The sequence below is a fragment of the Vulpes vulpes genome, chromosome 16, assembly GCF_048418805.1.
Source record: "Vulpes vulpes isolate BD-2025 chromosome 16, VulVul3, whole genome shotgun sequence".
Classification (NCBI taxonomy): Eukaryota; Metazoa; Chordata; class Mammalia; order Carnivora; family Canidae; genus Vulpes; species Vulpes vulpes.
In genome coordinates, this window is record NC_132795.1 from 74,882,618 (window position 1) to 74,908,031 (window position 25,414).

General features: G+C 41.2%; 1 protein-coding gene across 1 annotated transcript in view; it reads right to left on the minus strand.

The window, feature by feature from the left end:
- The window catches only part of LRPPRC (leucine rich pentatricopeptide repeat containing), a 106,937-nt gene extending 87,470 nt beyond the window's left edge, over positions 1-19,467 (minus strand). Inside the window, exons 1-3 of the mRNA XM_025992562.2 lie at positions 18,992-19,467; positions 4,258-4,454; positions 2,611-2,733 (exon numbers count right to left, since the gene is read on the minus strand). Coding sequence (XP_025848347.2) covers positions 2,611-2,733; positions 4,258-4,454; positions 18,992-19,140 — 469 coding nt within the window. The 5' untranslated portion in view covers positions 19,141-19,467. The remainder of the gene's footprint in view (positions 1-2,610; positions 2,734-4,257; positions 4,455-18,991) is intronic.
- Positions 19,468-25,414: the final 5,947 nt, after the last annotated feature.

The following is a 25,414-nucleotide window of genomic DNA, read 5'->3' on the forward strand; positions in this document are numbered from 1 at the left end:
CACTGATGACATTATGGTCATCATATCAACCTAGGGCTAATATGTTTTACTAGATTTGCATGAATTAAATTTCATATCTTTACTTAACACTCTGTAGCACCAGAGGCCTGGTCAATATCTGAGGTCAGTTTGAGATTCTCGACAGCAGAGACCTATTCTATTAAGTTAGTATTTGTTTTTATTTTATTAGACATGTAGAGTGCTAATAACTATGTTCCAGGAATTGTACTTAAAGTGCTCTCATCAAGAGGCCCAGCCATTTTTCACAACAGCTTTGAGACAGTCACTCTTATCCCTATCTTATATATATGAGGAAAACTGACTCTTCCACTTGTCCAAGACCACATGGCTTAGTAAGTGATCATAGATTTGAATGTAGGTGGTCTGCCCTGAGTGTCCAATCTGTTAACCATATTAATAGGTTATACAGGGCTTTAAACAGAACCACGTAAAATTCAATATCTGCAATGCAATTACATGTTACCATACAGTGTCTGAATATTTCTAAAAAATCAATTCAAGTTGAACTCTAATAATGGTTGGCTACAGCTCTAAAACTGAAGTACATATAACCTTCTTCACAAATCTTTCTCCCAGGGATCCCTGGGTGGCGCAGCGGTTTGGCGCCTGCCTTTGGCCCAGGGCGCGATCCTGGAGACCCAGGATCGAATCCCATGTCGGGCTCCCGGTGCATGGAGCCTGCTTCTCCCTCTGCCTGTGTCTCTGCCTCTCTCTCTCACTGTGTGCCTATCATAAATAAAAAAAAAAAAAAAAAAAAAAAAAAAAACCCACAAATCTTTCTCCCAGTCCAACATGTGTTTTCAAATTACATGACTTACTGACATTCAGAAATTTTTTATGAAATCAATTCTTTATCTTCAACTTTTCTGCTGCTTTTGTACCTAGAAAACTCTTTTTTCCATTCTGATGTCAAATATTCATCTATAATTTTATTTTATTTTATTTTAAAGATTTTATTTATTTATTCATGAGAGATAGAGAGAGAGGCAGAGGCACAGGCAGAGGGAGGAGCAGGCTCCATGCAGGGAGCCCGACGTGGGACTCGATCCCGGGTCTCTAGGATCATGCCCTGGGCTGAAGGCGGTGCTAAACTGCTGAGCCACCCAGGCTGCCCTCATCTATAATTTTAAAAAACTCATCATCAAAATTAATTCTAGATGAATTCAAAACTGAGGTGAGGCTATGTTTATTCTATAGAGTCTTCCATATGGAGTGACATGTTTCTTGAAGGATATATTTTACATATTTGTGACTAAACTTGGATCCTTTATGCATTTTGTTTTCTAACTAGGGAAAGTTACAGATTCTTCAACATTTAATATTTCCTACTACTTTATTTTAAATTGATTTTCTGGGATTTTACAAGTAAATAAACACATCATCTAAAAAACAGTAATTTCTAGTATTGTTTCATATCTTATTTTACTGCCATTACACATATTAGTTGTTGGCTTTAAATTTTAACATGTTAAAGAAGCATCCTTCTATTCTCTGTTTAAGTAGGCTCCATGCCCAGCATAGAGTCCAATGCGGGGCTTGAACTCATATCCCCAGGATCAGGATCTGAGAGGATATCAAAAGTCAGAAACTCAATGGACTGAGCAGCCCAGGCGCCCCTCTTTTTAAGATTTTTAAAAATCAAGAATGAACATTGGATTTTATAATGGTCTTCTAAATTATGTTATTTTCTGAACAGATACTACATTCATGGTTCAAAATTTTAAAAGCATAAGAAGGTACAGAGTAAAAATTTTATCTAGTATTTATTATCCTTCCAGAAATATTTTAATATTGTATTCATATACAGATATAAACATTTTTCTTCAAAATCCTAGCATACGAGGATCCCTAGGTGGCTCGGCAGTTCAGCGCCGACCTTCGGCCCAGGGCATGATCCTGGAGTCCCGGAATCGAGTTCTGCGTCAGGCCCCTGGCATGGAGCCTGCTTCTCCCTCTGCCTGTGTCTCTGCCTCCCTCACTCTCTCTGTCTATCGTGAATAAATAAAATCTTTAAAAAAAAAAAATGCTAGCATACTATATATTACCATTCTGCACCTTTATTTCTACTTATATTCTGGAGAACACCTGCATTACTATAGAACTTCAGTTTTTTTAAGTAGTTATACAGTATTCCAATTCATGAACACTTCATAATTTATTTAACCAATCCTAGTGAGAGACATTAGAGTTGGTTCCAGTTTCTTACAAACAAGCTACAATAAAGGGTATCCATTTGCATATTTGAGTATATGTGTACCTATATTCTAACAAATGAACTACTTGGTCAAATGGTACATTCATTCCTAACTCTGACAAACCAAATGCCTTTTTATTCTGTTCTTTTTTAACTTACCATAAAAAGTAATAATTGTTATGAAGATTTTTTCATTTGAGTATAATTGACACATAATGCTACATTAAATTATTTTATTCTTAATGCCCCTAGATGTCACTATAACTCACCAAAAAATATCATCAAGTAGCTCTTTCATCAAATTGAATTGGAACATTTATGTAAAGAAAATTCTTATTGACCAAAAAAAATCTACACCTTTTACATATACACATCATATTTTTAAACAGTCATACCCAATTTCTGAAGTTTGTCCCATATCCTATGAGCAAATTCTGTTCTCTCTGAAAGCTGTAGTTCAGGCAGGAGAGAACCACAGCTGCGCAGGAGAAGCAAGGCTTGATTGCCACCTGGGCTACCTATGAAAAAGATAATGAATAAAATTTAACACAGTAGCTATTTCATACAGAAAAATATCAAAATGTAAATATCCAAAAAAATCTCCTGTCTCACCAAGACAGTATTAAAAATACCCACAAACTGGAACAATTCTACCCCAATTCACAAGTATCATTTACAATGTTACCAAAAGTTGTTTTTATTTTTAAGATTTTTTATTTATTCATGAGATACGGGGGGGGGGGGGGGGGGTGGCAGAGACACAGGCAGAAGGAGAAGCAGGCTCCATGTAGGGAGCCCGACATGGGACTTGATCCCGGGTCCCCAGTTTCAGGCCCTGGGCTGAAGTCAGCGCTATAAACTGCTGAGCCACCTGGGCTGCCCCCAAAAGTTATGTTTTTAAAATTAGTTTTGTTTTCTTAAGGAAGCTAAGGTTATGAATCTATCTAATCTACAAGACTCTAGCATACAAAAATACCTAGAACTAAATTTATAAGCAATGCTTACTGCAATTCAAAGGCTAAGCTTCTCAGTATCTCATGAAACAGTCTAATGCAGTACAATTAAAACCCATGAATACCAAATTTAGGTTTACAATCAATTACAAAATAATAAACTTCCCTCTCCCTTTATCCATGTGTCTCTGAAAGAAGACTTTAAAACCTAACAAAACCAAAACTAAACCACCTACTATATGAGTCCATTTATATAAAGTATCCAAAATAAGCCAATCTGTAAGGCCAGAAAGTACACCAGTGGTTGCCTAAGGCTGGAAGGGATGAGGGGTTGAGGGATAATGGCTGAGGGTTTAGAGATTTCTTTTTGAGGTGATAAAAATGTTCTAAATATAACTATGGTAATAGTTATACAACTCTGAATAAATCAAAAAGAGAAAATGACACAAGAGCCTTTAAATGCACACAATTATAACTGATATTTGTTTTGCTATCCCTCATCATTAAACCCACAGCTTCTTAATCTGAATAATTCCAGATGGGCTTTAGGAAGCTGGAGCATATTCTGTAACTATATGCAAAATTATGTGCGTGTTTCCATGTGGGTTTGCGGGCGGGGGGCGGGGGGTGGTGGTGGTAAGGGGGCCCACAGGCTTCCACCAGACTATCAAAGTAAGTGACTCAAACAGATTATAAAACTAAGTGAAAATGAAAGGGAAATAATGATCTTTCTGGAAATCTATCATACATAAGCATCTTAGGGAAAGCTGACACTGTACAATGGAATGTAAGAAAAATAATAACTACCAAGACAAGTTACTACTAAAAGTGATTCTCTTTAAACTTTTTGCTTTGGGAAGCAAAAAGACTATTTTTATTTGCTAATTTCAAAATAAACATCTAAAACAAAATGTTTCACTCAAAACTTTGCACTGATGAGTTGGAAAGACCATAAGATCACAATCCTGACATAAAATCTTGATGATCAAGAGAAATAACAAACAAAATTAAAAACATCAAATCATATTCTACAGCAAGCTTGCCCCCAAACAAGACAATCAACTTTTTATACAGGAAATTTTCAAATACCTGAGTGACAGGCATCGTCAAAGACTTTTTGTAGAAGAGTCTTTGGGATGCGGCCAGTTCTTCGGACAGAATTATCCAATCTCATTAGAGCCCAGTCAAATTGACTGGTGTTCCTTCTATGAGAAGTGGGCTCCTCTTGAAGAAAATTATTTTTCTCAACAGCAATGGCGTATGGCCTGGCTTGGCTCAGTAGCCCTCTATAAAATGAAACACAAATGGTAATTAACTCAACTCTATCCATATTTCTCTTCTTGAGCAAAATTTATTTAAATAAGCAAAGTTTATTGGTTACTAAATACTTAAATTCTGGTGCAAAAGGCAAAAATGCTTAAAGAAGTCTAAAAAGGTAAGAAAGAAAGCACAAAATGTATGCAAAGTAAATCCCTTAAATAATTGTTTGATAATGTCTTGATAACCTTCCACATGGAATTATTTGAAACTAAGATAATAATATGGTGTGATTTAAGAGTTTTTTTAAAATTTCTCTTAAGTAAAACCAGATTAATGAAGGAAAATGAAGCAGTTTATGCTACAAAGCTCTACAAATGAGACAAGAGATCTAACATACTCAAAATTCTGTTAACTGCTTTCAAATGCTTTCTAGGTATAATCTCATTATAAATTTAATAGAAGACCAATGTCCAAGTTTAAATTATACAGTATCTTAAAGAGTCATTCAGGACAAAAGAATTTCCAATCTGTTTAAATAAATCTGAAGCATTTTAGAATTTCAGCTCCCAATCCTATCTGCTTTCCATCTGTCAAGATGCTAATTATATACTTTTCTAGTTATTTGAACAACAGCATTCATTAAAAATATAACTGGATTCCTGGTATAAACCATCATTAGTTTTCAGAAAGTAAAAAAAAAATTATAAATTGGACAAGATCAGACTAGCACGTGTGTTTATAAAGAGCAAACAACCTTTAAATCATTCAATATTTTAATATGGAGCCTAATACGTAAGCCAAATGCTCTCAAACACGGAATCAGAGGTAATCCATACTATAGAAATACAGGCTGTACCTAATTTACAAATACCAGACTTAAAAATAATCCTTATGTGTGACAACCCTGTCATAAATCTTTGAATTTAAACTTACTATTGTATTAAAACATTATTTAACATAAATTGCTTTTTTATTTTTTTACAGATTTTATTTGACAGAGAGAGAGCACTTGCAAACAGGGGGAGTGGCAGGCAGAGGGAGAGGGAGAAGGAGAAGCAGTCTCCCTGAGGAGCAAGGAGCTGATGAGGGGCTCCAACCCAGCATCCTAGAATCACGACCAGAGCCGAAAGCAGGCAGTTAACTGAGCCACTCAGGTGCCCCTAAGACAAAATTTCTAATGTGCAAAGATTTACACATTTATTCCAAAATACCTTAAACTTTCCATAGCAGCCAGGAATTATAACTAAATAATATATACAAAGCACATATTAACAAAGTCTGATACTATGCTTATTAATCCAGGGATGCCTACAGGATGATAATCCCATTTTTCTTGCATTTGCACATCTTTACTATGATTACCAAAATAAATGTTTACAAAGTAGTGAGTTTAAAAATAAACTTGTTGGGGCAGCTGGGTGGCTCAGACAGTTAAGCTTCTGCCTTCAGCTCAGATCATGATCCTGGGATCCTAGGATGGAGCCCCACATTGGGCCCCCTGCCCAGTGCAGGAACACTGTTCTCCTTCTCCCTCTGTTCCACCGCCCCCCACTTGTGTTCATGCACGCTCTCTCTCACTCAAATAAATAAAACCTTTTTTAAAAATAAATAAATAAAACTGTTGGTTTCCTAGCCTATATTATTAACCTGGAAAAATCAGCTACAAATTAAATGATTAAGTATGTGATATTACATTAAAGAAAGCTATAGGGATGCCTGGGTGGCTCAGCAGTTGAGCTTCTGCCTTCAGCCCAAGGTGGGATCCTGGGGAACTGAGATCGGGTCCCGCATCGGGCTCCCTGCGTGGAGCCTGCTTCTCTCTGCCTGTCTCTGCCTCTCTCACTGTGTATCTCTCATGAATAATTTTTTTTTTTTTAAAGCTACAACGAAAGTTTCACTACAAGATTATGTAAAATACAAAGGCAGTAACTTGATACTAAAATTCCTACCACTGTGATCTGGGACAAATCACAAGCACTCTGGTCATCAATAAGTCTACCTATGTAAACAGACTGGAAAACAATGGAAAAAAACCAGGACACTAATTAAATAAGACAACTCCGTCTTACCTTTACAAATCTATTGATCAGCACATTGTAAATGGCTAACTGATTAAATGAGCTGAATTACCTAAAATCCACAGAAATATGTACCACTCCTACATGTTTATCCCTTATTTTCAAAGGTTTTCCCTGGCCATTCACCTGTCTACTGGATCAGCTGTTACTAAACTATGCCCTCACTCGGTAAACATAAAATAACATTATTTTAAATCACTCTGAACATGAAGTTCAGGTGAGTGTGTAATAAATAATATTGTTCAACAATGAAAACTGATTAATACAGAAATTTCAAAACTGGAGAGGTGCCTGGCTGGCTCAGTCCATGGAGTATACAACTCTTGACCTCAGGATTGTGAGTTCGAGCCTCACGTTGGGTGTAGATTATTCAAAAAAAAAAAAAAAATTTGGGACGCCTGGGTGGCTCAGCGGTTGAGTGCCTGCCTTTGGCCCAAGGAGTGATCCTGCGGTTCTGGGATGGAGTCCCACATTGGGCTCCCTGCGAGGAGCCTGCTTCTCTCTCTGCCTGTGTTTCTGCCTCTCTATCTGTGTCTATCATGTATTAAAAAAAAAAAAAAAACTTTAAAAGAAAATAAAAAATGTTTAAAAAAGAAAAATTGCACAATTGTAGTGAAATGTATTTGCCAAGATTTTTTACATACCTAAATCTTATAAATTGTGAAAAAGCACAAAAGTTAAACCTTTACTAAAATGCAGTTTTAAAATACATGATCAAACAAATACAAAATTCAGACAGAAGACAGAGAGGTTAGTAAACCAGTATGTTATTCTGAACATTTTTAAAAATTTATTCATGAGACACACACACACACACACACACGGAGTCAGAGACACAAAGAGGGAGAAGCAGGCTCCATGCAGGAAGGCACATGTGGGACTCGATCCCGGCACTCCAGGATCACGCCCGGAGCCAAAGGCAGATGTGCCCCACCGCTGAGCCACCCAGGCGTCCCAATTCTGAACATTTTAAAGCTAATTTTTCTCACAAATAAATCTTTAATGCGGTTAAATCTTCACACAAGTAAACTCGACTTTAATTAGATAAGCTGAACTATGAATCCACCATAGAATTAACTGGGGTGAAGGAAGGTTAGTTATTTAACTAAAGGATTCTTCACTCTTCAAAAGGAAGTTTCCAGCGCTTCCCTACCTGGCAATGCTTTCTATATTATTTGGCCTAAAATTTATTTTTAAATTCCACAGAAACATACTCAACAGGAAATAAGAATTTCATGCCTAGAACAATACGTATGCTGTGACAGAAAGTAAAGTCCAGGGGTGAAGGTGGATCCATGTAGCAGAGGCACCTAACCATCAGACTTGCACATGCTAGAAGGCACTGTCTCCAAATTCTGATGACCAAAATTGATGTAACCACATAAAGGAAAATCATTTTATCATCTTATCGTGTCATAAATGACTCCTTTGCATTTTTGAGTTAAACATCTTAGGTTCCCTCCTAAGACTCTGGCACTCACCACTAATATTCAGATTCCTCATAAATTTTCTCTAGCAAAATCTGGCATTGTTTTTCTGTTTGTTTTAATTGATGGTAGTTTTTATTTTGACTCTTTAGTACAAAAAATTGATTTTGTACGTCCATATTTCAAAAAGGTACAAGGATCAGATTATGATAAGCAGGCTTCCATGGGACTCCCCTCTTAAACCTTTTTTTTTTTTTTTTTAATGATAGTCATACAGAGAGAGAGAGAGAGAGAGAGAGAGAGAGAGAGAGAGAGAGGGAGGCAGAGACACAGGCAGAGGGAGAAGCAGGCTCCATGCACCGGGAGCCTGACGTGGGATTCGATCCCGGGTCTCCAGGATCGCGCCCTGGGCCAAAGGCAAGCACCAAACCGCTGCGCCACCCAGGGATCCCCCCTGGTTTTTTTTTCTAATATTTTACTTTTTCAAGGCATTTTTAGGTTTACAGAAAAACTGTACAGTGAGTAGAGTTCCTACATATCCTCTTCCCTCTCCACTCAGTTTCCCCTATTTATATCTTGCATTACTGTGGTTCATGTGTTACAAATGATACACCAATCATGATACATTAAAGCCTATAATTTACAATAGGGTTCACTCTGTATATGTACATACCTAAGAGTTTTTGACAAATGTATGACAAGCATTACAGTACTCACAGTACAGTTTCACTGCCCTAAAAATGCCCCATGCTCCACCGATTCATCCCTTCCCCCCCTCCTCTTGAACCCCTGGTAATCACCTTTCTCCCTCTCTGTAGTTTTGCCTTTTCCAAAATGCTTTGTAGTTGGAATCACATAGTACAAAGACTTTTTCAGACTGTCTCCTTCCACAAGGCAAAATACATTTAAGGTTCCTCTATGTCCTTTTGTGACTTGATAACGCATTTCTTTTTAGTGCTGAGTAATATTCCATTTTATGGATTTAACACCATTTGTTTATCCATTCATCTACTGAAGGAAGGACAGACATACTAGCTGCTTCCAATTTGGGCAAGCATGAATAAAGCATCCATAAGAATTTGCATGCAGATTTTTGTAAATTTTCTATTCATCTAGGTTAAGGATCTAAAAGTTTGAGTGCTGGATTATATGGTAAGCTCATGTTTATTTAGCTTTGAAAGAAACTGCCAAACTGTCTTCCAAAATGGCTGTACCACTCAGTATTGCCACCAGCAATGACTCGGAGAGCTCTCTAGTGCCCCACATCCTCACCATCATTTGGTGCCACAAGTGTTTCAGATTTCAGTCATTCTAACAGGTATGTAGTGGCATCTAATTGTTTCAATTTGCAATTCCCTAAAGATATATGATGTTGAACATTTCTTCATATGCTTATTTGCCTCCTTTATGTCTTTCTTGGTGACCTATCTGTTCGGATATTCTGTTCATTTCTCAATTGGATCATTATGTTTCCCTTTTTAAGTTTTCTTATCGTTGAATTTTAAGAGTTCTTTATGTGTCTTGGGTATTCTTTTAATTTTTTTATTATTTTATTTATTCATGAGAGACACACAGAGAGAGAGAGAGAGAGAAAGAGAGAGAGAGAGAGAGAGGCAGAGACAAGCAGAGGGAGAAGCAGGCTCCATGCAGGGAGCCCGACGTGGGACTCGATCCCAGGTCTCCAGGGTCACACCCCGGGCTGAAGGCGGCGCTAAACCGCTGGGCCACCGGGGCTGCACTGTCTTGGGTATTCCTGACACTTATTTTTTCAAATAAACTTTTTAAAGATTTTTTTATTTGAGAGAGTACTCACTTCGGCAGCACATATATATTTATTTGAGAGAGAGAGAGAACACACGTGCACAAGCAAGGGGAATAGCAACAGAGGGAGAGGGAGAAGCAGACTCTCCACTGAGCAGGGAGCCGGACATGGGGCTTGATCCCAGAACCCTGGGATCATGACTGAAGAGTCAGTCAGATGCTTAACTGACTAAGCCACCCAGGGGCCCCTCAAATAAACTTTTTATTGAAGTATTACTCATTCTTTTTAAACTTCAAATATACAGGAAACTAATCACACATGTTCTCAAAATTCTCCCTTCTGTGTTACGTTCTTCATTGCTATTATGAGTCATCGGAGATCTAGCACTTTGGAGCTCCCAGAATTTAAAAAAAAAAAAAAAAAAAAGAGTATACAGATTTGCAATAGAATAGGTATAACCAGTAATTAATATTTATTATACATTTAATGATGCTTCCTAGGTAACAAAAAATTATTACCATAATCTTCATTTTATAGATAAGAAAACTGAAGCAAATTGCCCAAAGTCATAGCAAAAGCTAGTTAATGACAGGATGACAGGTCCCAGATCTGTACTTGGGTAGTCTCCTTCCGAAATGAGCTCAACATGGCAGAAAAGAATCAAGAAAACTAACCTGGCTGCAATAAGGGGTTCACAATGGAAAGTGGTAAAAATTAAACCTGGAGGGCAGCCCAGGTGGCTCAGCGGTTTTAGTGCCATCTTCAGCCCAGGGTGTGATCCTGGAGACCTGGGATCGAGTCCCTCGTCGGGCTCCCAGCATGGAGCCTGCTTCTCCCTCTGCCTGTGTCTCTGCCTCTCTCTCTCTCACTCTTTCTCCCAGCTTATCTTGCTGTACTATTTTGTAGGGAATGGGGACCTCAAATTTGTTCTCACCAATCCCTAATTTTAACTATTTCACTTGAGTTTTCTTTAGCCTTTTGATATGTTTGACTACATGGATTGATTTTCAGATACTGAGTCAGCTTTGCACACCTGGAATAAACCCAACTTGATCGTGGTATGCAATTCTTTTAAAAACATTTTTTACATATACTGATTCCACTTAAGCTTAACATGTTAAAAATGGGTAATGCCTCTTTTTATTTAAAGTAGGTTCCATGCTCAATGTAGGACTTCAACTCACAACCCTGAGGTCAAGAGTTATATACTCTCCACTGACTGAACCAGCGAGGTGCTCCAATAATGCCTCCTCCCTTTTTTTAATATTTTATTTATTTATTCACAAGAGACAGAGAAAGAGAGAGAGAGAGAAAGGCAGAGACACAGGCAGAGGGCGAAGCAGGCTCCATGCAGGGAGCCTGACGTGGGACTCAATCCCAGGTCCCCAGGATCAGGCCCTGGACTGAAGGCAGTGCCAAACCGCTGAGACACCTGGTCTGCCCTTAATTTTTTTTTTTTTTTTAAGATTTTATTTAGGGGGCAGCCCAGGTGGCTCAGCGGTTTGGCACTGCCTTCAGTCCAGGGCCTGATCCTGGGGACCTGGGATTGAGTCCCACGTCAGGCTCCCTGCATGGAGCCTGCTTCACCCTCTGCCTGTGTCTCTGCCTCTCTCTGTCTCTTGTGAATAAATAAATAAAATCTTAAAAAAAAAAAAAAATTTATTTAGGGACGCCTTCATGGCTTAGCGGTTGAGTGTCTGCCTTTGGCTCAGGGCATGATCCTGGGGTCCTGGGATCGAGTCCCACATCTCTGTGTCTCTCATGAATAAATAAATAAAATCTTAAAAAAAAAAAGTTTTATTTATTCATGAGAGACACAGAGAGACAGGCAGAGACATAGGCAGGGGGAGAAGCAGGCTCCCTGTGAGAAGCCTGATGTGGGACTTGATCCCAGGACCCTGGGATCATGACCGAAGAGAAGGGCAGATGCTCAACCACTGACTCACCCAGGCATCCCTAATTTTTTTTTTAAAGATTTATTTATTTAAAAGAGAGAGAGGGAACACATGCATGCATGCAATGCGAAGAGAGAGAGAAAGAACGAATCTCAAGCAGACTATTCAGAAAGCATGGAGCCTACCTCAGGGCTGGATCCCACAACCCTGGGACCATGACCTGAGCTGAAATCGAGTCAGACACCTAACCAACTGAGACACCTAGGCGCCCCAATAATGCCTCCTTTTAAAAGTGGTTGGTACTTCTTTCAAATTTCTCTACTGCTATATTTACCACCACTGCATTGTTCTTTCAAGCTCAAAATCTTGAGTTAGGGCAGACCTGGTGGCCCAGCGGTTTAGCGCCGCCTTCAGCCCAAGGTGTGATCCTGGAGAAATGGGATCAAGTCCCAGGTCGGTTCCCTGCATGGAGCCTGTTTCTCCCTCTGTGTCTCTGCCTCTCTGTTTCTCATAAATAAATAAATAATTTTTTAAAAAAATCTTAGGTTATTTTATTGCTCAATCCCTCTCACCTTTCACATCTATCTGTTGACTCCTCAGATATCTTTCTGATCCTTTGCTCAATCCAGAATACATGGATTTTTTTGCAACAAATCCATAATTACTTTCTCAGGTTTCAGGATTTATTCATACAACTGCCAGATCAACCATTCCCAAAGTCATCTTCATGTCATTCTCTCTTTAATATCCTATAGTTGTTCTTAACTTTGATCACAACACTACATTCTTTCATTTATTAACTCAAAAAATATTTACTGAGCACCTTCAATGTATAAGGCACTATGCTAGGATCAGCCCTTCTATTTATCTGGTAAGTAAACCTGATATTCAATTAAACTTCAAAAAAATAAACACTTGTGTTAGGCTCTATGAAGGACATAAACAAGGGACTTCAATGAAACAGAGCTCTACTTCAAATAAAATGTTCAAAGAAAATGGAGATGCCTGGTTGGCTCAGTTGGAAAAGCATGCAACTCTTGAGCTTGGGTTCCTGAGTTTGAGCCCTACACTACATGTAGAGAGATTACAAAAAATAATAACTTTTTTTTGAAAATGAGGAACCAAATGGAAATTTGGAGTGCCTGGCTGGCTCAGTCAGTGGAGTATGCAGAGGTTATGAGTTCAAACCTCATGTTGGGTGCAGAGGTTACTTAAAATCTTAAGGCATCCCTGGGGGGTTCAGCGGTTTGGCGCCTGCCTTCAGTGGGGCGTGATCCTGGGGTCCCGGGATCAAGTCCCACATCGGGCTCCCTGCATGGAGCCTGTGTCTCTGCCTCTCTCTCTCTCTGTCTCTCTCATGAATAAATAAATAAAATCTTTTTTTAAAAATAAATAAATAAAATCTTAAAAAGAAATGTTCAAAGAAAATGACACTAATTTTTTAATTGAGGATGAAAAGAAGCAGCCATAGACAACAGGGGAGCAGTATTCCAAGCAAGCCAGAACAGTCAGCAGGCCAAGCAAGTAAGCAACACACGGGATGTGGCTGGAGAGGAAGACTGGGTTACTGAGTGGGTTAGATCATGAAAGACTGTGATGATAAAGAGTCTTTCTGGATTTCATTTTTGGTACAGATTTTATTCTAGGTACAGAGCTGTATCAGAACCCTATTGAAGATTTATAAACAGGGATTGTGGCATGATCTATTTCTGTTTTGAAAAGATTAGTCTAAAAAAAAAAAGAAAAGATTAGTCTAGCCATGGGGTAAAGAATTAGAGAGCAACAAGAATTAAGACAGGGATACCATTTAGGAAAATACTGCAATTGTCCAAGTAAAGGGTGACAAAAGATTACACCAGAGTGAGTGGTGGAGACAGGAAAGAAATAGCTATCACCAAAGCCCCCAGCCAATTTAACTGCAAAGTCCAAGCAAGAAATCTCACCAATACAATGTTAATTCTCACTTCTTTATGTATAATGAAGAAAATTTCATGTCAAAGTGCCCTAGAAAGGCTTACTTAATCCTCTGTATACATCCTACCCTATTATGTTATTTTCATGAACACTTGACAAGCACAATCTTAGAGACAAAAACAGAAGGCTCCATGGCATGGTGGAAACACAAGAGCTCTGAGCTTGAAGAGCATGAACCTGAGTTTTGCAGACCAGCCTGACATCATGTTGTGCCCTTTATAAGATATATAACGTAGGGCAGCCTGCGTTGCTCAGCGGTTTCGCACTACCTTCAGCCTAGGGCCTGATCCTGGAGACCTGGGATCAAGTCCCACATCGGGCTCCCTGCTGGAGCCTGCTTCTCCCTGACTCTCTCTCTCTCTCTCTCATGAATAAATAAAATCTTTAAAAAAAAAAAAGATGTGTAATGTGGCCAAGTTATTGCAACTTTTAAGCCTGTAAAATCTGGGAGATAACAGTATTTACCCCACAAGGATATCACGAAGATTAACTGAAATAGTAAAGTATTTCCAAAAATATCACCCTTCCACTAGACAAGATAGATAGCATTTAAACAAAAATTTTCAAAAAAATAAATAAATAAAAATTAAACAAAAATTTTCTATTTTAGCAGTTTTATCTATTTTAATTAATACTTAAAAATAACTATCACATCAAGGTCTTTATTTTACTAATATTTTTGCTTAAGATAAAGTTACGATAATGTTAGTCTAAACCTAAAACCAACGTTAAGAAAAATATCAGTGGTGGCTCAGTCACATAAGCATCTGCCTTCAGCTCAGGTCATGATACCAGGGTCCTGGGATGGAGTCCTGCATCAGACTCCCTGCTCAGCATGGAGCCTGCTTCTCCATCTGCCTCTTCCCCTGCCTTGTGTGCTCTCTCTCTCAAATAAATAAAATCTTTAAAAAAAAAACAAAAAACTTAAAATAAATAACAGTTTCAGTGGTACTCAGATTGGACAGGAAGTGATGAACAGGTTGGGACCTATGATGTGATATGGAACAAGATACTCTTTAGAATCTATAAAGTGAGAGTGGGATGGACAAGATTACTCTAAAGATCCCTTCCAGAGTTTACATTCTCAGATCTTACGTTCTTACTTACTTGTCTTTAGTTCCTAAATTTATAATGTATCATATCACCTTTTTAAAAAATGTATTTTTGTGTGTATTTATTGGAGTTCGATCCGCCAACATATAGCATAACACCCAGTGCTCACCCCGTCAAGTGCCCCCGCTCAGTGCCCATCACCCAGTCACCCCAACCCCCCCCCCCCCGCCCACCTCCCTTCCTTGTTCATTTCCCAGAGTTAGGAGTCTCTCCTGTTCTGTCACCTCACTGATATTTCCCACTCATTTTCTCTCCTTTCCCGTTTTAAAAAATGTCTTTATGTCTATAAGTAATCTCTTCAATACCTAAAACACAATATATTCAAAACACTTCAGTGTTTTGCCTACAGACACGGCTGCCCAGTGCCTACAGTCTGGGCAGCTGAGTCTGTAGCTAAATCCCAACTGGAGATCCCAGATAAACTACTTCACTCTTCCTGAAATATATGTGTGATGTAATCATACAAACAACTTGAAAATGGTAAAGATTTAATCTGAAGGTACTACTATTTAGCCTCATCTCCAAATTTATTTTGCCAACATGCTGACCAATCTCCTGTTCGCTCCCTCTCAAGAAGAAAAGCGTTTCAGTTCTGCACCACCTAGCTGAGGTCCTATTAGCCCTAATCTGTAGTATCAATGTTGTTCCTACTGATCTTTCCACCCCCAACCTCTGTCTCTCCTACAGTCTATGTAAACTTTGTCAGGACCTATACCTCTCAAAACCCTCCGATTGCTTCCAATCATCAAATGACCAACTTCTAAACAACCTTAGTAGCTACAAGGAATCAACTGACCTTGGTGGTATCAACTTCCATTACATCCAATCCCATGTAGCCACACAAGATAAAAGTTTGATCTCCAAGTCCCTTCATGCTCTTCTCTTCCCCTAGAACACTCTGACTACTCATTACCATACATTCTCTTACACTCAAGTGAGCCCCCTACCACAAATATGACTGCTCTTCTCTCTGAAATACCACAGTATTATGTTCCTCTTTTATGGACAGAATATATGAGCTGTACATGTGCCTATCATAGCCCTCTGTAATTAAGAAGTGTATAGACACAGAAACCAGAGGCTGAATCATAACTCCAAAGGACCCAGACAGACTCTTAATATTTGTTAAGATTTTTTTCTTATTAAGAAATAAGCCAGGGAAAGTTTCCTTCCTTCCAACTTTAGAAGTCACATCATTCTGTCATAGGGCAGTATGTGCTCTTCCCCTTTAAGTCAATCACCAATCTAGATCCACTTCCAAATGGATATAATTCAAAGTTTATCTTTCCTCTGAAGCACAGAAGTCCAAAAACTCTCACAAGAAAATATAAGCAGCTTCTGATCCAAGTGCAAAGGGGAAAAAAAAAGAGTCTGTGGGAAAGCAACAGTGTTTGCCCCTCAAACTCCCCACAGAGAATACGGTAAGAGCTGGTTTTTAAGAAAAATTTGTTAAAGAAAAAAGTACTGAAATGGGTAATGGGGAGCAAGACTAAAAAATACAAACGTGGGGATCCCTGGGTGGCTCAGCGGTTTGGTGCCTGCCTTTGGCCCAGGGCGTGATCCTGGAGTCCGGGGATTGAGTCCCACATCGGGCTCCCTGCATGGAGCCTGCTTCTCCCTCTGCCTGTGTCTCTATGAACAAATAAATAAAATCTTAAAAAAAAAAAAAAATCCACACACATGGGATGCCTGGGTGGCTCAGCGGTTGAGCGCCTGCCTTTGGCTCAGGGAGTGATCCCAGTCTGGGGATCGAGTCCCCAAAGGGGGCTCCAGTGAGGAGCCTGCTTCTCTCTCTGTGCCTCTCATGAATAAATTTTTTTTTTAAAAAAAAGGACATGCACACACAAAGGATGTATACATTTCAACAGCTCTCTCTGGATGATAGAATTAAGGATAATTTTTATTTATTTTATCTATTTAAGATTTCATTTTTAAGTAATTTCTACACCCAACGTGGGGCTCGAACTCACAACCCCCAAATCAAGAGCCTCACACTACAGAGACTGAGCCAGCCAGGCACCTAAGGGTGATTTTTAATTTATTACTAATCCCTCTGTATTTTGCAATTGCTCCTCAAGGCACATGAGTTTTATAATTTAAAAATATAAAATAACGGTATCTGGGTGGCTCAGTCAGTTAAGCAACTGACTCTTGATCTCAGTTCAGGTTTTGATCTTATGGTGGGGAGTTCAAACCCTGCGTTAGGCACACTGGGTGTGGGGCCTACTAAAAAAAAGTAAGTAAAATAAAAAATATATACAACAAAAAATTAATAAATAAGACAATGATGGCTTTGCCAGTAGTGTGATTGCAGTGGGTGGAAGAATGAACATGAAATGAGGAAATAAAGGAGACAGGAATAGGGAGAAGGGAAGGGAAACTGGGAAGCACCTAGAGGTTAAGTCCAGAGTTCTAAGAAAGGGTTTATTTTTCGGGTGGGAAAGATCTGGGCATTCTTACAGGCCGTGGGTCAGGAGACTGTCACAAAAGGACTGTTAAGAGTACAAGAGAAAGATGGAACATTTCTTTATTGTTTGTTATGAGCTGAGTACGCAGTGGTGAGCAAAACAAAGTCCTGCTCTTACGCAATTCACTTTCTCTACTAAAGGAAACAAACAAAAAACAGATTAATATTGGACAAGTCACACATACCGTGATAAAATTAAAATAGCATAGATTTTAGATTGAGTGCTGAGATAAGGCTTCTTTGAAGAAACAGTATTTAAGTTGAATCCTGAATGACAAGAAATCAGCTTTGCAAAAAAGGGAGAAAGGCCTTGTTACCACGACCTTACAGATCATGAAACTGAGGATCAAAGAGGTTAGGTTAGATTACAGAGCAGGCCAACGGAATCCAGGTCTAATGAACACCAAGACCAACACCCTCTCTACTAGATTGTGTTCTACAGTTTTCCTCGAATGCAACAGTGAAGATCAAAGATACCATTGACCCTCCTCTGGCCTCATGGAAGATAGTTAAGGACTATCTTTAAAAAAGTAATTGGCACAACTTTCTCAAAATAAAGTCTTTGAAAGCAGAGATATACTTTCTGAGAAAGCAGAGGCATGGCTCCTGAAGGTTAACTGTTCAGGCCTAAGAACAAAATCCAGGCAGGCCGTAAGTTAGAAGTAGGTTACGTTCCTAAGATCTATAACTGAGTTGTTAAGTCGTAAAACTTTTCCTCCATATAATTTTATGCAGAGAATAGGTTTCCAGGCTGCTCCACAAAGATCCATGTAATCATAGTTATTACTACCATTACAACTAATAAAGTACTTCCTAGGTACCAGGCCCTATGTTAAGTGCTTTTTATAGACAATCTCACGCAGTGCTACCAACCCTATTACCACTCCATCTAAGGAAACTGAGGCCCAGAAATGGTTTAAGTGACTTGCCCAATGGCAAATCCTTGGCTCTTCATCCTATGTTGTCTTCCCAAAATAACTTTATTTATAAACAGTCTTTCAAAATCTGGGTTTCTCCAATTCTAAAACCTCAGTGCCCATCTCCCCCTTCTCAGATGGCCAGAATACCACTTTCCTACTTTTTCATCAAACTTCCTTATGCCCCCTCCGAGTCTATGCCAGACCTATCTCCTGATAAACCTCGATCCACGAAAGTATTCACACATTTGACACCACCGATCCCTCGGCCTCCTTATATCCTCACGGAGTCCTCTGCACTTGTTCACTTATTCACTCATTGACGCTTGCAGGGCCCTACTAGGACAATTCCCAACCCATATCCCGCCCTTCTAAATGCCGAAAGGAAAGGCAAAGCAAAAGCCCAAAGTGATCATAATTAACGTCCCTCTCTATCCCCCCATAACTAACTATCTCCGGCTCACCTTAAATTCCCAACCTATCCCTCCCACAATAAACCTCTGGAAATCCAAGTCCCAGCAGGTTACTGATCACAAATAATGCTCGCACGAGGGGCAGCACCCAAGCTGGTCAGTCCTAAGGAGAAGAGTAAGTAGCACCCGAGGCCAGTAGCAGTCTTCAACTCCCCCCACCCCAATACACGCTCAGATTAATAGGACGCCAGTAGCCCGAGCACAGGAAGACCCAATCCCAGGCGAGAGCAGAATCCAAGCCGGAAGCCAGCCTAGCACACGGCATGACCTTCTGCAGTCGGCTGACCCTGTCACCCTAAAACCCGCGCTGGGGAGCGGGCCCGAGGCCCCGGCACCTTTTGGCCCCAGAGCGGCGAAGAGGGCACACACGGAGACAGGAGGGCCCGGCCCCCGCCAGCATCGCGCCCCCGGGGGACGCCCGCCCTGCAGACGCGGGGGGAGACACCCGGGCACTCACCCGGCGACCGGCCCGGCGCGGGCAGCGGGCACACAGGGGGCGGCGTGCGGCCGCCTCGGGCCGCTTGCGAGGAGGCGCAGGGAAAGCGGGAGGCGCGGGGCCGCCCGGGCTCGCAGGAGCCAGCGAGCGGGCCTCAGAAGGGCTGCCATGGCTCGGCCGTCCCCACCGCAGGAAGCACGCTCGGCGAGAAGGACAGGGGGAGCACGTGACCGCAGGGTCGCCCGGCGCGGGAGAGACCAAAGGCCGGACGCGCCAGACGTAGGGGGGGCCGCGCGTGGTTTTAGCTCGGAAGCCGGGCCAGCCTATTTCTCTCAGGACACAGGAGCCCCGCGCGATGTGCTAGTAATAATAAGGTAACTTGACCGGTTATTTGAGGGCGGTTCTCTTTCCGTTTTGTCTTCTTCCTCTCGGCGTGCTCAGTGCCTCCACCCCTGCACTTTTCAGTTGGTAGAGTCACAAGGGGTCGGCTCCGCCCAGGTTGGCGCAGGGGCTTGCGGGGGGCCAACTAGCAAGGACGCCCGGGAACTCTCGAGAAGAGCCGACTATGACGGTCCCAGGGTGTGGGACCGTTCGCGGGCCTGCGCGGATGCTGTCGCAGACGTCCCGCGGCCTGGGCTCCGCGCCGATGGGCACGTCCTGGCTGGAAAGCTCCGAGAAGCGTGGGACTGGAAAACGTTGAGGACCTTTGTACTGTGCTAGGGGCCTCCAGAGTTAAACGGTGTGATTTGTGTTCCCGGGGCTTAAAAACAGTGTAAAAGCATACGTAGGTCCAAGGCTAAGTGCACAAGTAGTTCCTCGCCGTAGGACAGGTGGATGCTAACCAAGGTGGTGTAGTTTTAATTTTTTTTTTTTTTTTTTTTTTTTTTTTTTTTTTTTTTTTTTTTTTTTTTATTTATTTATGATAGGCACACAGTGTGAGAGAGAGAGAGAGGCAGAGACACAGGCAGAGGGAGAAGCAGGCTCCATGCACCGGGAGCCTGACGTGGGATTCGATCCCGGGTCTCCAGGATCGCGCCCTGGGCCAAAGGCAGGCGCCAAACCGCTGCGCCACCCAGGGATCCCGGTGGTGTAGTTTTAAAGCTGGAACTGATTTCATGATCTTCCCCCAACTCCCACCCCGCTTCTTCGTTCCGTAAATGCACCAGCATGGGAGGTAAGATAATGATAGGATTAAGTCTGGAGCCAAATCTGAGCGTAAACCCGGGAGGCCCTTGTAAACCTCCACAACCTGAAAGGGTTCGCTGTGCACACGTGGGAAGCCGGGAACAGGCTCCTGCCCCCTCTTCCCCTAGCTGCATCCTACCCATCACCAGGTGAGAACACTCCAGTTTACTCTGGAAGCCCTCCATGGTAATCCCCCGTGTAGCTCTTCACCCCACTCAACGTCTAGATCCTTGACAGCAGGAACTGTGACCTTTTCTTGGATCTGAAGCACCTCCCCAGTGCCAGGCACAGTAGTGCATTAAATATTTGAGGTTAAGATTATTTATTAATGAGAGAGAGAGGCAGAGACACAGGCAGAGGGAGAAGCAGGCTCCATGCAGGGAGCCCGACGTGGGACTCGATCCGGGGTCTCCAGGGTCACGCCCTGGGCCCAAGGCAGCGCCAAACCGCTGAGCCACCCGGGCTGCCCGAGGTTATCTAGTTTTATCTCTCCTTTGAGAGATGAGGAAAGTGAGATCCGAAAAAGGTTAAATGGTTTATTATGCTGGGTTATACTACTAGGCATTAGTGGTATAATTTGTTAATTCGCCTACTCAACACTGATTTATTGAATACCTATTCAGTGCCAGGCACTGTTTGAGATGGGAATCCAGTAGAGAGCAAAACAGGTCAAGTCTGGACTCTGATTAAGGGCTCCAAAGTTTAGTTTGGGAAGACAATTAAGAACTGTCCTGTAAAATAAATCAGGATAAAGAGATTGAAGGTGGCAAGTTCAGCCCCTTCAAAGAACAACAAGGAGGACCATGTGGATTAGAGGAAAGAGGAAGTTAGGGAGGAGAGGGAAGGAGCAGCCTGGAGGTCTGAGATAGCTGGGGCCCAGATTATGCAGGATGTTATAGGCTCCTGTAAGGACCTTGATTTTTATTCAGAAAGAGATGGAAAACCATTGGAAAGCTTGGTGCTTTGCAGTGAAAGGAATCTATTTATATTTTTAAGGGATCATTGGCTGCTGTTTGGATAGGTTATTTTAGGGGAATAAAAGTAAATTCAAGTAGAGAAACCAGTCAGGAGGCTCTTGTAATAATCTAGGCTAGCAGTGATAGTGGCTTGAACTAGGTAAGATAATGGAAAAGGGTCAGGTTCTCGCATTATTTAAATAGTAGGACAAAGTAGAAATTGCTGATAGATTGGCGGTGGCAAACAAGTCAAGAACATTTCCAAAATTTGGGGCCTGAGTGTTTAGAGAGATGGAGGTGGCACTGATTAAAATGCAGAAGATTGGGGCACCTGGGTGGGTTAAGTCTCTGCCTTCAGCTCAGGTCATTATTCCGTCCTGGGATCAAGCCCCATATCAGGCCCTCTGCTCCAATGGTCTGCTTCTCCCTCTCCCTCTGACCCTCCTCCCACTCTGTTGTGCCCAAGACTGCAAATCCAAGAAACCACCAAGGAGCCCACACTGATGCAAGCGCACGAGGGTTTATTAGCAAGCTCGAGCTTGGGTCCAAGTATACCCAACACAGCGGAGCAGGGACTTGGACCTCGAAGTGGGTTACAGCTGGGTTTTTTTATAGGCTGGTCTAGGGGATTTTCAGAAGGGGTGGAAGAATTTCTCCAAGTTCTGTTTACATTCTGATGTGGGGCTTTCTAGGGCATTGAGCTCTGTTCTCATTCTAATATGAGACTTTCTACCAAGGGCGTGGGCTCTGTTGTCTTTCTGATATGGGATTACCTGCCGAGGACATTGAGGACATTCTGCAGTTTATCCCATAAAGTTCAGCTTTTATTCACAGGGGCTTAAGATGGCTGTACTTGTGCTAATGCTAAACTTTAGGTGGGATGGCCTTAATTTTTCTCGGCCTCCACAACTCATGCATGCTCTCTCGCTCTCTCTCTCAAATAAATAAATAACATCTTAAAAATAAAGTGGGAAAGATTGAGGGAAGAACAGATTTAAAGGTGAATCAGAAATGATCTTATAGAATCTGAAGCTTGAGGCCCTGCTACACATACAAATGTCAGGTTTCAGTGGGGGATTTGTTCTAGAACATGCAAGTTTGGAGTTCAGAGCAAGAAATACATGTGGGCGTCTGCAGCCTATACCTGATATTTGAAGCCTTGGAAATGGATGAAAGCACCAAGGAAGAAAATAAAGACAAAAGATGAGGTTTAAGAACTAAGGCTTGTGACATTTCAGTATTTAGAGGATGCAAAGGTGAAAATCCAGCACTGGAAGCTGAGAAAGAATAGCCAGAGAGATAAGAGGAGAATTGAGGGGGGTGAGGGGTGTCCCTGGATGGCTCAGCAGTTTAGGGCCTGCCTTTGGCCCAGGGCATGGTCCTGGAGTCCTGGGATTGAGTCCTACATCAGGCTCCCTGCATGGGGCCTGCTTCTCCCTCTGCCCCTCTCTCTCTGCCTCTCTCTCTGTGTTTGTCATGAATAAATAAGTAAAATCTTAAAAAGAGAGAGAGTGAGAAAGGTGAGATCCCAAATAACAGAGAAGCAAATCTTTCAAGAAGGGAGTTATGAACTGTATAATGCTGCTGTTCATTCTGGTAAAATGAGCACTCAAAACTGACCATAGGTTTTGGCAACGCAGAGGTCGCTGGTGATGCTGAGCAACATTATGGTGATATGTTGAGTCAAAAGATAGACCGAAGTAAGTTTAGGAGTACATGAAGGAAGGAAAAGTGTGTACAGGGAGTGTAGACAAACATTTTATAGAATATACTGTGAAGGAGAAGCAGAGAAAGGGATGGTATCTAGAAGTGTGAAGTCAAGGGAGGTTAGTTATTTTTTGAGATGGAAGAAATAATAGCATGTTGAATCTGATGGAAGTCATCTGTAGGTAACTAGTTTAAAATAAACTTTTAAAAATGTAGTCCCTGGGATCCCTGGGTGGCGCAGCGGTTTGGCACCTGCCTTTGGCCCAGGGCGCGATCCTGGAGACCCGGGATCGAATCCCACATCAGGCTCCCGGTGCATGGAGCCTGCACCGCCTGTGTCTCTGCCTCTCTCTCTCTCTGTGACTATCATAAATAAATAAATAAATAAATAAATAAATAAATAAATAATTTTAAAAAAAATGTAGTCCCTCCATGATTAACCAATTTCAAGTACTTAGTAGCTACAAGTGGCTAGTAGCTACTGTATTGAACAGCATGGACAGAGAATATTTCCATCGTAGAAAACTCTGTTGAATAGGGTTGTAGTAGGGAGTAAAAATTTGATAGCATGAGAGAGAGAATGAGTACATTGAGGAGCAAGAGGAAATAGGATCCAGTACAAAGTGAATCGGTTGACTTTAGGTAAGAATCTAGACCATCCAGCCATTGTCACAGAAGGAAAAACAAGGTATATGATTACAGATGCAACAAGGCTGGTAGAGGTAGGTGAGAATGAATGGATGTTCTCCTAATTGTTTCTAGTCCCGAAACCCTTCATCCGTAAACAACATTCTCAGTGTTGCTGTATCAGGCTTCCTCTTAAAGTATGAAACAACTACTGATGAAATTTGTCCAGGCACTTATTCATTTATTCACTCATGAACGCATTCACTATGGAACACCTAAAATCTCCCAAGTGGCAAATTAAGTGCTAGAAAAACTGTGATGAGCAAAAACAGGTCCTTATAGTTATGGAGCTTGTACCCCAGAGGACAAGGCAAATATTAAACAAATAATCACACTAAGTTACACAGTGAAACGGGTTCTTTTTTTTTTTTTTTTTTTAAGATTTATTTATTCAGAGAGAGAGAGAGAGGCAGAAACATAGGCAGAGGAAGAAGCAGGTTCCATGCAAGGAGCTCCATGGGATTCAATCCCAGGTCTCCAGGATCACACCCCGGGCTGCAGGCGGTGCTAAACCGCTGTGCCACAGGGACTGCCCTGAAATGGGTTCTGAGGGAAAGGGACATGTTTCCATGAAAGAGTATATCTACCCGGGGGTCAGAAAGATTCCCAGGGAAAGGATTATTAGGCTGTGGTCTGAAGGATGAATAGTTAACACATGCAAGGTACATGCACACACATGTGTGTCTGTGCATTTTGTGCATGTGTATAAGAGAGAAATAGTGGTGTTTGCTTGTTTTTCAGTTCAGACTTTCCAAATCCTTCACCAATTTCCTTAGACTGCAGAGGTAGACTGCAGGGGCTGTGACAAAGTGGAAGAGAAGGCCAGGTTGATTATCCTTGGTTCTCCCTTAGTTTATTCTGAACTATGAAGTGAATTCAAATGTTCATTTAAAAATTGGGAGTCCCTATCCCAGTGAATGAAATAGCCTCTGAACAGAATCTTATAAGGAAAGAGAGCTTAGATGCTAGGCTTTGCAAAAAGTACTTAACTGCTTGGTTTCCTTATGTGTAATGCTAGTGATAACCTTCTTTCCAGGATTTTTTGGAAGTAGTAGGTAAAATAAGTGAAGTTCCTACAGTACCAGAAGCATAGGAAGTTCTGGAAAATTATTGTTGCTGTTTTTTATGATCTAGTCTAAACTTCATGGATTTTGGTTCTTCGGTCTCTCCTTAGAGTCTGATTTTTTGACCCCACCTAATAACCTATAGTTAGTGTCTCAAACTCCTAAGTCAGTTTATTCAGTTAAGTGGTTAACATAATTAAAGCACACAGCAAGTTACATCTCAGGGCAAAGAAGTTATACATGATACACTTAATGAACTTAATTTATACAATAGTATAAAACATATATTGTATCCATATAAGCATTACCAAAGGCAGTGTGATGAGTGCAAAAAGAAGAGGCAAACCAAGTGACAGCTAAGCAGGAGAAGAGAAAAAGATTCCATGACACTTCAGCCCTTGGAAGCTGGGGAAAGCATGAAATAGTAGACAGGTTAGTCAGGGGAGTTCTAAGCAGAGGGAACAGCAGAAGCAAAGATACAGAGCTCTCCTTCCTGTATATATATCCTTCCTTAAACTGCAGAATGTGTTTTTGGACACTGAAATCTTCCCAGAGCCTATGGAGTAGGGAAGATCACTAAACCAGTGGCTTTCACACTTTTGTGACTGTGACCAGCAAGAAAATACATTTTATTTAAAAAATATATATTTTATAAATGACACAAATACACACATATAAAAAGAAATGGTATAAAACAATAATGAGCCTTACTACATGTGCTGCCCTTGGATAGTCACTAATCTATTCTATTTCACTTTTTTCTTTAAATGCTGATTGAACCTGGGGCTCCTGGGTGACTCAGTTGGTTGAACATCTGCCTTCAGCTCAGGTCATGATTCCCCCCT